The sequence below is a fragment of the Suricata suricatta genome, chromosome 12, assembly GCF_006229205.1.
Source record: "Suricata suricatta isolate VVHF042 chromosome 12, meerkat_22Aug2017_6uvM2_HiC, whole genome shotgun sequence".
NCBI lineage: Eukaryota > Metazoa > Chordata > Mammalia > Carnivora > Herpestidae > Suricata > Suricata suricatta.
The window spans coordinates 75397558-75412288 of NC_043711.1; the positions used below are offsets into that span (position 1 = coordinate 75397558).

The 14731-nt window shown below is 40.0% G+C and overlaps 1 protein-coding gene across 3 annotated transcripts in view; it reads right to left on the minus strand.

The window, feature by feature from the left end:
• Positions 1-397: 397 nt before the first annotated feature.
• The window catches only part of CRLS1 (cardiolipin synthase 1), a 28883-nt gene continuing 14549 nt past the window's right edge, over positions 398-14731 (minus strand). For all 3 annotated transcript variants that reach the window (XM_029916949.1, XM_029916950.1, XM_029916951.1), the window contains exons 4-7: positions 6336-6421; positions 4901-4969; positions 3000-3091; positions 398-707 (exon numbers count right to left, since the gene is read on the minus strand). In XM_029916949.1, the coding sequence (XP_029772809.1) occupies positions 620-707; positions 3000-3091; positions 4901-4969; positions 6336-6421 (335 nt within the window). In that variant the 3' untranslated portion in view covers positions 398-619. The remainder of the gene's footprint in view (positions 708-2999; positions 3092-4900; positions 4970-6335; positions 6422-14731) is intronic.

Consider the following 14731-nt stretch of genomic DNA (forward strand, 5'->3'; position numbering starts at 1 on the left):
TACTGAACATGAACCTCAATACCTTCTATTTTGATCTTATTTTATAATTTTCAAAACTTACTGCATTTTAAATCTCTTTATAAGATTACTTCACCCACAACTAAGCTACCTTTATGGTCATTATCCTAAATGATCAAATATTAACCACATAAACTATTAATGTGTACACAGTTCTAAAAATCAAACGTCGAACTGTGTAGCCAAGTTGTTTAGAATAGATACGTAAATCCAGGAAATTCCCTAGTACTTTGTAAGCAACCTAAATTCTGTTAAACAGAAGTGGCACCTCTTCAGTTTCCATGCCCTGGACTATGTTTTTTAAAAATGTATTAAAAAGTGACTGACAGTAACTGGAATCCTTGGCACCTTATAAATAATTCAAGAAACCTAAGATAAAAAAAATTCTAAATTATAGTTTTATTTGTATTTAAAAATACATTGGAAATTCTGCATATGCCCATGATCAAACTTATTTTCAATGCACATTACTTGAATCTGGATGACATGGTTTGTTCTGACAAGTCCTTTTTCAAGCTGAACACCCAAATACGGAAAGTCCTGCGGGTTTCCGCCGGCCCTACCACCGACGACGGATACTGCTAATGATGCTGGGTGGCCTTCATCTGCCCTTTATCACCTGAACAGTTTTTCGACCATAATGATAGTAACTGTAAGCGGATGCAGCTGTGGTGAATGCTGTAAAACACCTTTCATGGAAGAAAGAAAGAATGTTTAGTTGTCAGTTCTAAACAACAGGAACCATGAGAATCACAAAGAAGACATTTAAGAGATCTTTAAAAAGCAAAAAGGTTATGGGTGTAATTCTTTTAGCTACAACCATCTACAGCTACTGCTTTTAAGATTTCATTTGAACTAGGAATGTCAAACAGTTAATGAGCCTGAAAAAAATGACACTAGCAATTGTCACTTTCACCCAGCCATTACTGTAGGTGTCTTACGCGGTCATTTTATTCTCACAACCACCTTGTCTTGCAGAGGAGAGCAAACAGAGCCCCAGAGAACTGTGCTCCGGGCCACAGAACCCTGTGTGAGCCTGGCATGGTTTCAACTCAAGAGCCCATGTGCTCCTTCCACTGCTCCAGGCTTGCTTAGGGCATTAGGCTTTTGTTTCTTGCAGAATTCTCTTTTTTTTTAATGTGTATTTTTTTATTTTGAGAGAGAGAGCGCATGAGTGGGGGAGATCTTGCCAGAGAGAGGGAGAGAGAATCCCAAGCAGGCTCTGTGCTTACAGCGGGGATGTGGATCTCCAACCCATGAACTGTGAGATCATGACCTAAGTTGAAAGCAAGAGTCAGACACTCAACCAACTATACCACCCAGGCTCCCCTTCCTGCAGAATTCTAGTATCTGAGTCATTTTAAGTAAAATCCAGATTTTTGTTTTTTTTGAAACTGATTTTTCCTTAACTGTACTGCCAAATTAACCAGATTAATCTTTGTAGTTGCATGAGTGATGCTCAGGGCTTGCTGAGGGCTTATGGCCTAATGGGTTACTTAGTGCACCTGTGCACGTCTACGTCCACTAGTGAAGAGGGAGACCACAGAGACCCTATTTTTGATCCTAAAGCTGTTTGTACCAGCTTGGTAATCTAAATTCACACCTAACCAATGAAACATACATGTAAGAAGTGCTGCTATTTCTGGGAACTAACTTGAATGCCTTGGGAATACTTTATCACAGGTGAGTTGCTAAAAACTACTGTCAAAGTAGGCAATATGACTGTTCAAAGGTTGGGAAAAAAAGTAAAAACCTAGGAAGTTTTTATACTTAGACTGCTTTGTAAGTGGCTTAGGTTCTTTTATCACTTTAAAGAAGCAAAAAATACAGAGGCAGCACAAAGCCTGCTTGGGATTCTCTCTCTCTTTCTCTGCTCCTTCCCTACTCACATGTGCTCTCTTTAAAAAAAGTTTAAAGCAGCAAATGAAGATCAGAGAGGTTATATTATGGATGCAGTTTATTCAAAGAAAAAAACCCCCACAGATGGAACAATACTCAAAGAGGCATTGCTCCTGTATCAGAAGATATAAGATGAATCCGAATAAATGTACACTTATATTTTGGAAAATAAAATATTTAGCACATGTATCATTTTTATGCTTTAGCTTAACTGACTTTGGTTATCCATTCTCTGGCTCAGACTGCATCAGGAAAGGTTTTAAAGTGCACTACAGGGGCGCCTGGGTGGCTCAGTCGGTTAAGCTTTCAACTTCAGCTCAGGTCATGATTTCCCAGCTTGTGGGTTCAAGCCCCGCATCAGGCTCTGTGCTGACCACTAGCTCGGATTCTGCTTCGGATTCTGTGTCTCCCTCCCTCTCTGTCCCTCCCCTGTTCATGCTCTGTCTCTCAAAAATAAATAAATAAATGCAAAAAAAAATTTTTTTAAGTGCACTACAAGAGAGCATTTCAGTCTCAGTGTGGCATATGTGGACTCTGAGCATTTGAATTTGACATATTTTCAAGGGGATACAGTTCAAGCCTATGAGGACAATAAAATAAAAAAACTCCTTTGTCCAAGTTTCCCTCCCACTATGTCCCTAAGCCACGAGGCTGGATGCACTGTCCCCTCCCTCTCTCCTATCCCTGACTGTGCTCAGGTCAGTCCTTCACCTCAAAGGCCTTCCCCAGTCTCTCCCTATATAAACCCACTAAGACCTCTTGCTCAAATGCCACTTCCTCCCTGAAGTTTTCCCTCTTCTCCCTACCTGGAACCATGTATCTCTCCCTCCTCCAAAACCCCAATACTTACTTTATCTATACCTCTCAACCCTTTTCACTTGCATGAAAACCCCTTTAATTTCTATATCCCATGCTTGATAGTAAACTTAAGAATAAAATAGTATCAATCATATAATAAAATACCACCTGCAGCTTCACCCAGCTGGTGCTCAATAAACACAATAAAAACCAAGTAACTCTAAGACTATCACAATAAGCTAATTTGCTGACATTCTGAGAGAGTAATTCTAAATTTAGCTTACCACAGTATCTGAAGATAAATGCTGTCAGCGTAATTGAAAACTGGAGCTGCCAAGGAAGCTGCTACCAAGATTAACTGGACTGCTGTGTTTACCTAAAAAAAAGGAGTCACAAATGAACAGTGCCAGCCAGATCCGGTTTCAAGCTCAAGAGACAAAGGCACAGCCATCACGCTGTAACATGACATACCCTCAGCATGCTTGCTGCTGTGATATCCTTGCCAAAGAAGCTGGCATGCATACAAAAGGGTGAACTTCACTAACCGGCTCCTCTGTCTGCACAGCTGCCCTTGACAGTGAGGATAAGGGCATCTGTCAGAAAATACTACCACCTTGAATTTCCAAGGCAATTCAATAATGTTGCAAAGTTCTTTGCCTTTTGCAGTTGTCTGTTGAAATAGCCCTGTGACTATGGAAATAATAAGGCTAACTCTTCACAGAACATGTAATGAGCTAAGTGACTTGCCTACAGCCACAGCAGATGACAGAATCAAACCTAGAATCCAGATTCCCCAGCACTTCATTCAGTGCTCCTTCACTTGTCCAGACATCAAACCCTACGAGGGCCAAAAACTGAAATGCACTCATCTCCGTAAGAGAGGCTCTGGAAGAAATGAGTAGGTTTCCCTACATTACAAGACAGCAGGGAAGAGGAAAGTAAGAAAAAACCAAAAATGCACTAGAGACCATCTCCTGCTCCTGAAAAGGGTACAGGGGAAGTGAGTCAAGAATGAAACACTGGGAAATATGCACAGAAGCATCTCTGTTCTGTCGTCCACTCTGCAACCGAAAGACAAGGATTCCACTTCATCTCAAAAAATAAATAGTGAGGGGAAACTGGGCGGCTCAGCCGGGGAAGTGTCCAACTTTGGCTCAGGTCATGATCTCGCGGTTCATGGGTTCAAGCCCTGCATCGGTTTCTGTGCTGACAGCTCAGAGCCTGGAGCCTGTTTCAAATTCTATGTTTCCCTCTCTCTCAGCCCCTCCCCCACTCATGCTCTATTTCTCAATCTCAAAAATAAACTATAAAATTTTTTAAAAATTAAATAAACATTTAAAAATAAATAAAAATAATAAAAATAAATAAATAATAAAACTGGAGAACCTCTTGCACCTCTAAGTCACTTTCTAAACAGTGCTACACTCAAACTGCTGTACTTGATACAAATATGTCATTTGAATCCAAAAATAAATAAATAAATAAAAAATAAAAACAAAACAAAACAAAAAAAAACCCACCATGAATGTAGGTAAAAGTCGACCCCAGGGAGTTTTAGGTATAAAAGTAATGCCCTCTCTGTCCCAAAGATGATCTGTGTCCCTAACCTATTAGACTTCCATCAAAAGGGACAGGGCAAAAGAATAAATGTATCAAGGCCACTAGAAAAACAAACACGTCTTGAGAGGCATTACGTTAACAGTGTCCTTTCTGTACGCAACGACTGGCACAGTCACTGTCCTGAAAAGGGCTCAGGAAAATCAGATGGACAACTTAAAACAAGCAGTTGTAGATCAGTCTTGAAAATGTGTTCCTCTCTTTTCTATGGAATAATCAATATTGGTAATGAAGGGCCCAACTTGACGGTGTTTTCACCACATAAAAGTGGGTAATGAAACCAGAGAAGAACCTCCATAATTCTTTTACATCTCAATCAAGATGCAATTACATGTCCACCCCCCCCTCCACCTTCCCTAAACGGTGGCCCTAATGCCTCATTCAGAAACTTAAATACTCAGCCCACCAACAGAAAATACAATGCATATACTTAATGACCCCACTCTCTATCCCCTACAGTCAGTGCATTTAAATCTGTCTCACTGTCAGCTGCTCCAGATTGAGGCTTACATTCATTTTAATAAACATTCACAGGGGAGTAATGTAAAAGGACACGTGTGTCTCTTACCTTGCTGATGAAAGTTGGTTTTAACCTAGCAGTGGCATAGCAAGGATTGAAATACTTAGAAAGTGTTCGCTGGCAGAGGACAAAAAGATACAGTTTGTCAGTCAAGTTTAAAACATTTTGTTATTAATGTAGGTAACAGTTACTGAATATTTACCACATGCCTGGTTCTACGCCAGACAAGCCCTTTATCCGCATCTTCCTTTATTACCCTAAATGAACAGTGTCTATATTCCTTTTAAGTCATACAAAGGTTACTGAAAACAGATTTTTTAAAATTTATAGAATATTCAATCCCTACAAAACTCTAACATAGTAACTATCATAAAGTCTGCTTGACTACCTCTTTTTTCTAAATAAACTCAATAAACCTCCCTTATGCTATTTTCTTTCACAGACTAAAAAAGGAAATTAATAAAATACTGCTATTTTCACTATACTGAGAACCAAAAGATGAGATTATGCAATCCCTACGTGCTCAAACATCATAGAACAATTAATATGCAACCAAATCATTACACTGTGATTTTAAAAACTAGTTCTAGACAACCCATACTAGAGGCTAAATCAGACAGCAAAAGGGGCTTGGTTATACAAAAACTCCTAACAGTTTGCTGCTAGGGACAGGGTTAGCTGGTCTGGGTTTTATGTGCTATCAACTAAAAAGGTTTTGACTTATAAACTTATAACTTTAAGTCCAAGTTAGTTAACATGCAGTGTAGTATTGGTTTCAGTAGTAGAATTTAGTGATTCGTCACTTACATATGACACCCAGTGCTCATCCCGACAAGTGTCCTCCTTAATGCCCATCACCCATTTGGCCCATCCCCCACCCTACACCCCTCCGGCAACCCTGTTTGTTCTCTGTATTTAAGAGTCTCTTATGGTTTGCCTCCCTGTTTTTATCTTATGTTCCCTTTCCTTCCCCTATGTTCATTTGTTTTGTTTCTTAAATCCCACAAGTGAAATAATATATTTGTCTTTCTCTGATTTGTTTGCTTAGCATATGTGTATTATGTTCCATCCACATTATGGTAAAGAGCAAGATTTCATTCTTTTTGATTAGCAAGTAATACTCCATTGTATATGTATGTATGTATTTTTTATCCATTTTTATCCACATTTTTATCCATTCATCAGTTGATGAACATTTGGGCTCTCCCCATAATTTGGTTATTAAACATGCCCGTTTTAAATTGGTCATTCATGTGTTCACTAAACAACTACCATAATGGGTGATTCAAATAGCAAGATAACAGTTATGTGTGTTTTTAGGATATTCTTGGTAAATATCAAAAAATATCAAAAAATAATGGCCATAAATTACTCCCATAAAGTGAAACTCTGGATACAATACAGTGGGGTTGTTGGGGTTTTTTGCTTTTTTTTTTTTTTGCCTTAAGTTATAAGTAAAAGAATTGTTTTTTAACTAACTCACCGGTGTTGGAAGAGTTCTATATCTGACATAAAAAACAGCAGCAATCAACATTACATCTCTTGAAATTATCATATAAGTCAGTGGAACTGAAAATCAAAGAGAAAAAATCATTTTGATCAGGATTTTGAAAATTACTGATATTATATATACAATAAAGCCTCATTCAACCATATCATAAACTGGTGGTTCACATACATAAACATGTTATAATATTTATTGATGGTTTAGGGTCCTTATAAGTGAACCAGTAATTTTTATATTCTTTAACCTACCTCAAACCAAGTGAAGAACAGATTACGGCTTTTAAAGTCTACATCTGCCTTTCAGAATGTCGATCCTCTTGCCTCTTTTCCTTCTTGCATATGTTTTTAAGCTGTAGCTATTAGTGTCAGCTCTGCTCAGCCCCCACGGTCTCCTCTGTTACTTCCCAGCTTTGTGAATTTGGAAAACTGATCACCACAATCAGTATACTTACAGAGAATGAATGAGATGGTGGAGACTGGAAAAGTTACTGGGAGACTTTATTATGGTGACTCAGATGCTCTGATGGCTTCTGCATTCTGGACTATTTTATAAGCAGTAACATTTGCTATATGTGCCACTGTGGAGAACCCAAATTATCTTCATTTTTGTCTGGCCAGTTCCTATCCATGCTAATTGCTATTTTTTTCTCCTGCCCTATTCATTCAATAAGTTCTTTTTTTTTTTTAATGTTTTTAATGTCTGTTTATTTCTGAGAGACAAAGAGATCATGGGCAGGGGAGGGGCAGACAGAGAGGGCGACACACAATCAAAAGCAGGCTCCAGGCTCTGAGCTGTCAGCACTGAGCCCAACATGGGGCTCAAACTCACTGTGAGATCATGACCTGAGCCAAAGTCAGACATCCAATCGACTAAGCCACCCAGGCGCTCTCTTCAATAAATGCTTATTTAACTTGTTAATAGTTTTCTCATTAGTCTTAAGATTCCACAGCATGGCCCCAGAGCAAGAGCTGGCCTCGTACTTTAGACTGATACCCAAAAACCCCCTTGCTGAATAACAGTGGGAGGGCAGAGGTCTTACTTCACTTCCCGTCTTCTGTGCTACAGAAAGTCCTAACCAAGAACACATACTGCTTTTATTAGGAAAAGTTTTTTTTGTTTGTTTATTTTTAGGAGAAAGGGGGCAGGATACCTGGGTAGCTCAGCTCAGGTCATGATCCCATGATTTGTGAGTTCAAGCCCCACATCAGACGCAGTGCTAACACTTCAGAGCATGTCTGGGATTCTCTTTCCCTCCCTCCCAAGCACTCTCTCTCTCTCAACATAAATAAACTTTATCTTTAATAAAGTTTTAATTTAAAAAAAAGAGAGAAAAGTGGCACCTGGGTAGCTCAGTGGTTAAGCCTCCAACTCTTGATTTCGGCTCAGTCATATTCTCAGAACCCTGAGATGGAGCCCTGCATCAGGCTCTGCACGAGGTGTGGAGCCTGTTGGAGATTCCCCTCCGTCACCCTCTGCCCCTGCCCTGCTTGCGCACGCACACACATGCGAGCACACTCTCTAAAAATAAATTTAAAAATTTTTAAAGAGAAAAAAATCCTGACACTCAGTTAAGTTGTTTCAAACTAAAATAACAGGATCACGAATATGCCTTCCATAATACTTTCAAACAGCTCTTCTATGAATTACTTTTGAGATCATGTTTGTTTATGGTCCTCTCCAGGTCTGCCATTTTACCGGTTGTGCAACTTGAGCAAAATCTCACTAAAGATTTAAAATTTAAATCTCTGTTGGTTATAGCTATGATGTACGTGTACACCTTTGGCCTAGTCCTTGATGACAAGACTACTCCAAAGAGAAAATGCTCATCTGCTACTCAAGTCATGGTACTTGGGGCACACAGAAGACACAGCTGTATCAGTCAAGTAACAGAAGAAGCCAGCCATGATTTGTAGAAGCATTTTTGCATTTGTCAAACAAACTTTTCAGCAGGAGTCAGCAGCTGACAAAATCTATCAGATTTTCAGAGGTAGCAAGTTCATGCAAATTACATACAGTAAACGTCCTAAACACAACTTTAGAAGAGAGTAAACATCTGTTATTGTATTTTGTCATCACAGGGGAAAAAAGAATACTATCTGCAAAAGAGATGAGGCAATTTAATATATTGCAAAGACTAGGGTTCTTGTTCTAACTATTAAAAACCAAAACTATCATTTATTGAGCATCTAGCACTGTTTTAAGCATTTCATACATACTGTCATCTAATCTACTATCAACTCTGCAAAATAGGGACCATCATTAGCCCTTTTTTACAAATAAGGAAAACAAGCCTCAGGCAGATTATATAATCTGGCTAAGGTCACCAGTTAGTAAGTAGTACAGCCAGGAATGGAACCTAGGTCTATAGGATTCACAGCCTATACTGAGGTCAAGCTTATTAGTCTCCAATAGCATCTCTGGACTCAGCTTACCATCCGTAACAGCCTGGAGGAAAGGACTGTTAACAAAAATCTGACCGCCCACCACAGTATCAGCCTGGGAGGGCTTCATAAGAGCACAGATCAAAGCGTCCTGGAGGGTTTTCATGCTCTGGCCCGGCTGGAACCCTGCCACCCAGGTGATCTCTAAGGCCTCTGCCAACCAGCAGTATATATACAGGCTCGCTCTTGAGCATCTTCTAACAGCTTCTCTTTTCTCACCAACCTCCCCTTCCCTTTTGTTCCAGGGCTAAAGCAATTTTCATTTTGCCTATCAGAGTATAAATACTGTGTTAGTAGGGGTAGATGTATGTAAAAATGTATCAGCTATTGTTTCAAGGTTTCCTTCCTTTTCCCTGTCTGAAACATAGGTTAATGTCTGCAAGAAAGAGGTACACCATGGGCAAATCTTATTTGCATTCAACGTAAATTAATAAAATAAAGTCACTTTTATATATTACAGTGGTCATTATCAAGATCATAGGTTACTGCATTGAAAACAATAAATTTAATTTAGCAGGATAATTATTCCAGAAATTGACTTAAACCAGCAATAACTATTTACTATACAGTAAACCAGAAATAATATAATAAAAAGGAATGGAAATCACTATTTAGTAAATGTGGCAGAACACACACACAGTAGAAATTAATTTAGATTGGCATCCCAGACTGTTAAAATGGGCGGAGGAGCCAAGAAGGCAGAGAGGAAGGGAGCTCTGTAAACTTCGTCTGCCCCATCGATCGAACTGAGAAGAGCATTACTCTCATCTGCAAGAGTGGAATGAGAAAATACAGACTCCATAAAGAAGACAACCTCAAAGATGCCTGAGTGAGTGAGTGCGAACAGGGGAGATTGGAAAACGGGCCAGCCCAAGAGGGGCAGGGGAGGTGGGAGCCCCAGCCCACCACGGGGCAAGCATGCAGAGCCCCTGAGAGACAAAGGGAAGAGAAAGAGAAACTGAACACACTGATAGTACTGTCTCTAGAGAAGAGATAAAGAACATTTAACCCCGCTCGGAGAGAAAACCTCTCACTCCATATATAACTGCTGGGCAGCCCAAATCCTGAACCCGGGTGGCACAAGGGAAAAAACAGCTTCCACCCCTGTGCCCATTCCAGCAGGGAGTCGGCGGCCACAATGGCGGCGGCCTGGGGGCGCACACTCCAGCCTCGGCTGCGGGAGTGGGAGCACACACCTCATTTCCACAGCGCATCTCCCTCCAGCATTGGCCGTGCGAATCCTGAATCCCGGGTGCCAACAGGGAAAAAATAGCCGCCACTCCTACACAATCCCGGCAGGGAGTTGGCAGTGGTGGAGGCGGGGGCACATCCTTTGTCTACAGGAGCACACAGCTCATTTCCGGCAGCGCCCAGCTCCTTGGGCAGCTGCAAGGCACCTCGCCTCAGGCAGCAGCAGTGCAAATCCCAGCCATCCCCAGGAGAAACTGATCCCTCCCCCTACGGGATCGCTATCCTGGCAGGGGGCTGAGAGTTGTTGGTGTCTGTGAGGGTGTGCAGTTCGCCTCCTGGAGTGCACTTCACCTCCCACAGCAGCAGCACAAATCCCTGCCAGTGCCAAGAGAAACTGCATCCTCCCCCTATGAGATCCCGGCTAAGAAGCCAGCTGCCAAAGCAAGTACATCTCATCTGTGGTAGCATGAATGTGCATGGACTAGGATTTTGAAACAAGGCGGGCCTGGAAAATACAACTTGGCTCGGCTGCGGCACAAGGAGATCAGACTCATTAGAGTGGCCTGCAGCGCCTAGTTCCAGCAGAGCTTGGAATGCCGCCCTTCTACTCTCCGCAGCCACCAAGGCGGGGCCTCTGAGAGCAGCCCCTGAGACCTACTACACCAAACCACGCCTATCTGCGAGGGGTAGATGCTGCTTTTTTTTGTGGTTTTTTTTTGGTACTAAAAATAATACCATTTTCACTTAAATTTTTTTTATTTTTGACTCATTCTCCTTTCTCCTTTCTCCCTCTTTTCTTTTTCTTTCTTGCAATCCAGATATAGTCTCCCGTATTTCATCCTTATCTCTCCCACAACTGGTTATACGGTTTTAGACTATCCATTGCCCTTTGTTGTCTCTGCCCCCCTTTATTTTATTTTCTTTTTCTCTTCTTTTCTTCTCTTTCCTCTCCATTTTCTTTCCTTTCTTTCCCCCTTTTAATTTGTTTGTTTGATTTGTCTGTGCATTTGTGTGCTTCTGTTCCCTCTGTGTTTGTCTGTCTGTTTTCCTTCTTAGGGCTACCCCCAAGAAACAAGCCAAAGTGCACATGACGGTGAGTCCCAAATATCGCTGAGTAGGGAAATAAAATAATCAAAGGCACAACAAGAGAAACTGAGAGACACCATTAAAAGAATATTTCCTGAAACGACAGTCCCTGGACAGTCAATAAGCTTCCTTTAACAGAACAATACTAACAGGTGCACAGTGCACAATGAGTTTTTTAAAACTGACAAGAGACAGAAAACTAGCCAAAATGACAAAACGAAGGAACTCTTCCCTGAAGAACCTCCAGGAAGAAGTCATAGCCACAGAATGCTCAACACAGACCTAAACAACATCACTGAACAAGAATTTTTAAAACTTGTCATAAAATTAATCAGTGGGATTGAAAAAAGCATCAAAGAAGCAACTGAGACAATGACTAGGAACTTTGAAATAGGTGTGATGAGTTAAAAAGGCTATAAATGAGGTGAATAATAAAATGGAGGCAGCTATCTCTCAAGGACAGAAGCAGCAGAGAATAGGTGAATTAGAAGATATAGTTATAGCAAAAGAGGAAGCTGAAAAAAAGAGAGAGAGATTGATCCAGGACCAGGAAAGGAGAATTCGAGATCTGAGTGATACAATCAAATGGAACAACAACCGTATCATAGGAATTCCAGAAGAGGAGACAGGAGAGAAAGGTCTCTTATAACTGAGAATTTCCCAAATCTGGGGAAAGAAATAGACATTCAAATTCAAGAGGCACAAAGAACCCCCTTAAGACGTAATTTGAATTGACATTCAGCACAACATATCATAGTGAAACTGGCAAAATATAAAATTAGAGAATTCTGAAAGCAGCTAGGGATAAAAGGGCCCTAACGTACAAAGGGAAACCTATCAGAATGGTTACAGACCTATCTAATGAAACTTGGCAGGCCAGGAAGGAATGGCAGGAAACCTTCAATGTGATGAACAGAAAAAACATGCAGCCAAGAATCTCCCGTCATTCAAAATAGGAGGAGAGATAAAAGTGTTTCCAAATAAACAAAAATTGAGAGAATTCATGACCACCAAACCAGCCCTACAAGAAATCCTAAGAGGGACTCTATGAGGGAAATGTTGCAAAGAATACAAAGTGCCAGAGACACCACTATAAACATGAATTCTAGGGAGAACACAATGACTCTAAACCCACATTTCCCAATAATAACACTGAATGTAAACGGACTGAATGCTCCAACCAAATGACACAGGATAGCAGAATGGATAAAAAAACAAAATCCATCTATTTGCTCTCTACAAGAGACTCATCTTAGACCTGAAGACACCTTCAGGTTGAAAGTAAAGGGATGGAGAAATATCTATCATGCGACTGGAAGCCAAAATAAAGCTGGAGAAGCCACACTTATATCAGACAAACTGGACTTTAAAGTAAAGGCAGTACAAGAGATGAAGAAGGACATTATATAATACAGGGTCTCTCCATCAGGAAGAGCTAACAGTTATAAATATCTATGCACCAAATTCAGGAGCGCCCCAATACATAAAACAATTAATCACAGACAGAAACAATCATATTGATAAGAATGTGCTAATTGCAGGGGACTTTACTACTCCACTGACAGCAATGGATAGATCAACCAGACAGAAAATCACTAAAGAAGCAATGGACCTGAATGAGACATTGGAACAGATGGAAGTGATAGATATATTTAGAACTCTACATCCTGAAGTTAGGAAATTCACCTTCTTTTTGAGTGCACATGGCACATTCTCCAAGATAGATCTCATACTGGGGCATAAAGCAGCTCTCCAAAGTATAAACGAATAGAGATCATACCATGCACACTTTCAGATCACAATGCTATGAAACTTGAAATTAACCACAGGAAAAAGTCCGGAAAACCTCCAAAAATGTGGAGGTTAAAAACCACCCTACTAAAGAATGATTGGGCTAATCAGGCAATTAGAGAAGAAATTAAAAAATATATGGAAACAAATGAAAACTAAAATACAACAATCCAAAATCTCTGGGACGCAACAAAGGTAGTCCTGAGAGGAAAGTATATTGCAATCCAGGCCAATTTCAACAAACTAAAAAAAGCGCAAATTCAAAGTCTAACAGAGCACCTATTGGAACTAGAAGAGGAGCAGCAAGCACACCCCAAACCCAGCAGAGGAAGAGAAATAATAAAGATCAGGGCAGAAATAAACAATATAGACTCCAAAAAAAAACAGTTGAGCCGATCAATGAAACCAAGAGTTGGTTCTTCGAAAAAATAAACAAAATTTATAAACCTCTAGCCAGGCTCCTCAGAAAGAAAAGAGAGAGCACCCAGATAGAAAAAAGTCATGAATGAAAAGGATCTATTACAACCAATCCCTTAGAAATACAAGCAATCATCAGAGATTACTATGAAAAATTATATGCCAACTGGACAACCTAGAAGAAATGGACAAATTCCTAAATGCACATGCACTACCGAAATTCAAATGGGAGGAGATAGAAAGCATGAATAGATCGATAACCAGTAAAGAAATCGAATCCGTTATCAAAAATCTCCCAAAGAATAAGAGCCTGGAGCCAGATAGCTTCCCAGGGGAATTCTAACAGACATTTAAAGCAGAGTTAACACTCATTCTTCTCAAACTATTCCAAAAAACAGAAAGAGAAGGAAAACTTCCAAACTCATTCTACGAAGCCAGCATCATCTTGATACCCAAACCAGACAGAGACCTAGCAAAAAAAAAAGAGACTACAGGCCAATATCCTTAATGAATACAGATGCAAAAATACTCAACAAGATACTGGCAAATCGAATTCAACAGCATATAAAAAGAATTATCCATCATGATCAAGTGGGATTCATTCCTGGGTTACAGGGCAGGTTCAATATTTGCAAATCCATCAATGTGATACATCACATTAACAAAAGAAAGGATAAAAACCACATGATCCTGTCAATAGATGCAGAAAAAGCATTTGACAAAATACAGCACCGTTTCTTATCTTAATAAAAACCCTTGAGAAAGTTGGAATAGAAGGAACTTACCTAAACATTATAAAAGCAGTTTATGAAAAGCCCACAGCTAATATCATCATCAACTGATGAGCTGAGAGCTTTCCCTGAGATCAGGAACACGACAGGGGTGTCCACTCTCACACTGTTGTTTACCATAGTGCTGGAAGTCCTAGCATCAGCAATCAGACAACAAAAGGAAATAAAAGGCATCAGAATTGGCAAAGAAGAAGTCAAACTTTCACTTTTCACAGATGACATGATACTCTAAATGGAAAAACCGGCAGACTCCACCAGAAGCCTTCTAGAACTGATCAATGAATTCAGTAAAGTTGCAGGGTACAAAATCAATGTACAGAAATCAGTTGCATTCCTATACACCAATAATAAAACAGTGGAAAGAGAAATCAAGAAACTGATCCCATTCACGATTGCATAAAAACCATAAAATACCTAGGAGTAAACCTAACCAAGGATGTAAAATACCTATATGATGAAAACTATAGAAAACTTATGGAAGAGATCGAAGAAGACATCAAGAAATGGAAAAACATTCCCTGCTTATGGATCGGAAGAATAAACATTGTGAAAATGTCATTACTACCCAAAGCAATCTACACATTCAATGCAATCCCCATCAAAATTGCACCAACATTCTTCACAAAGCTAGAACAAACTATCCTCAAATTCGTAT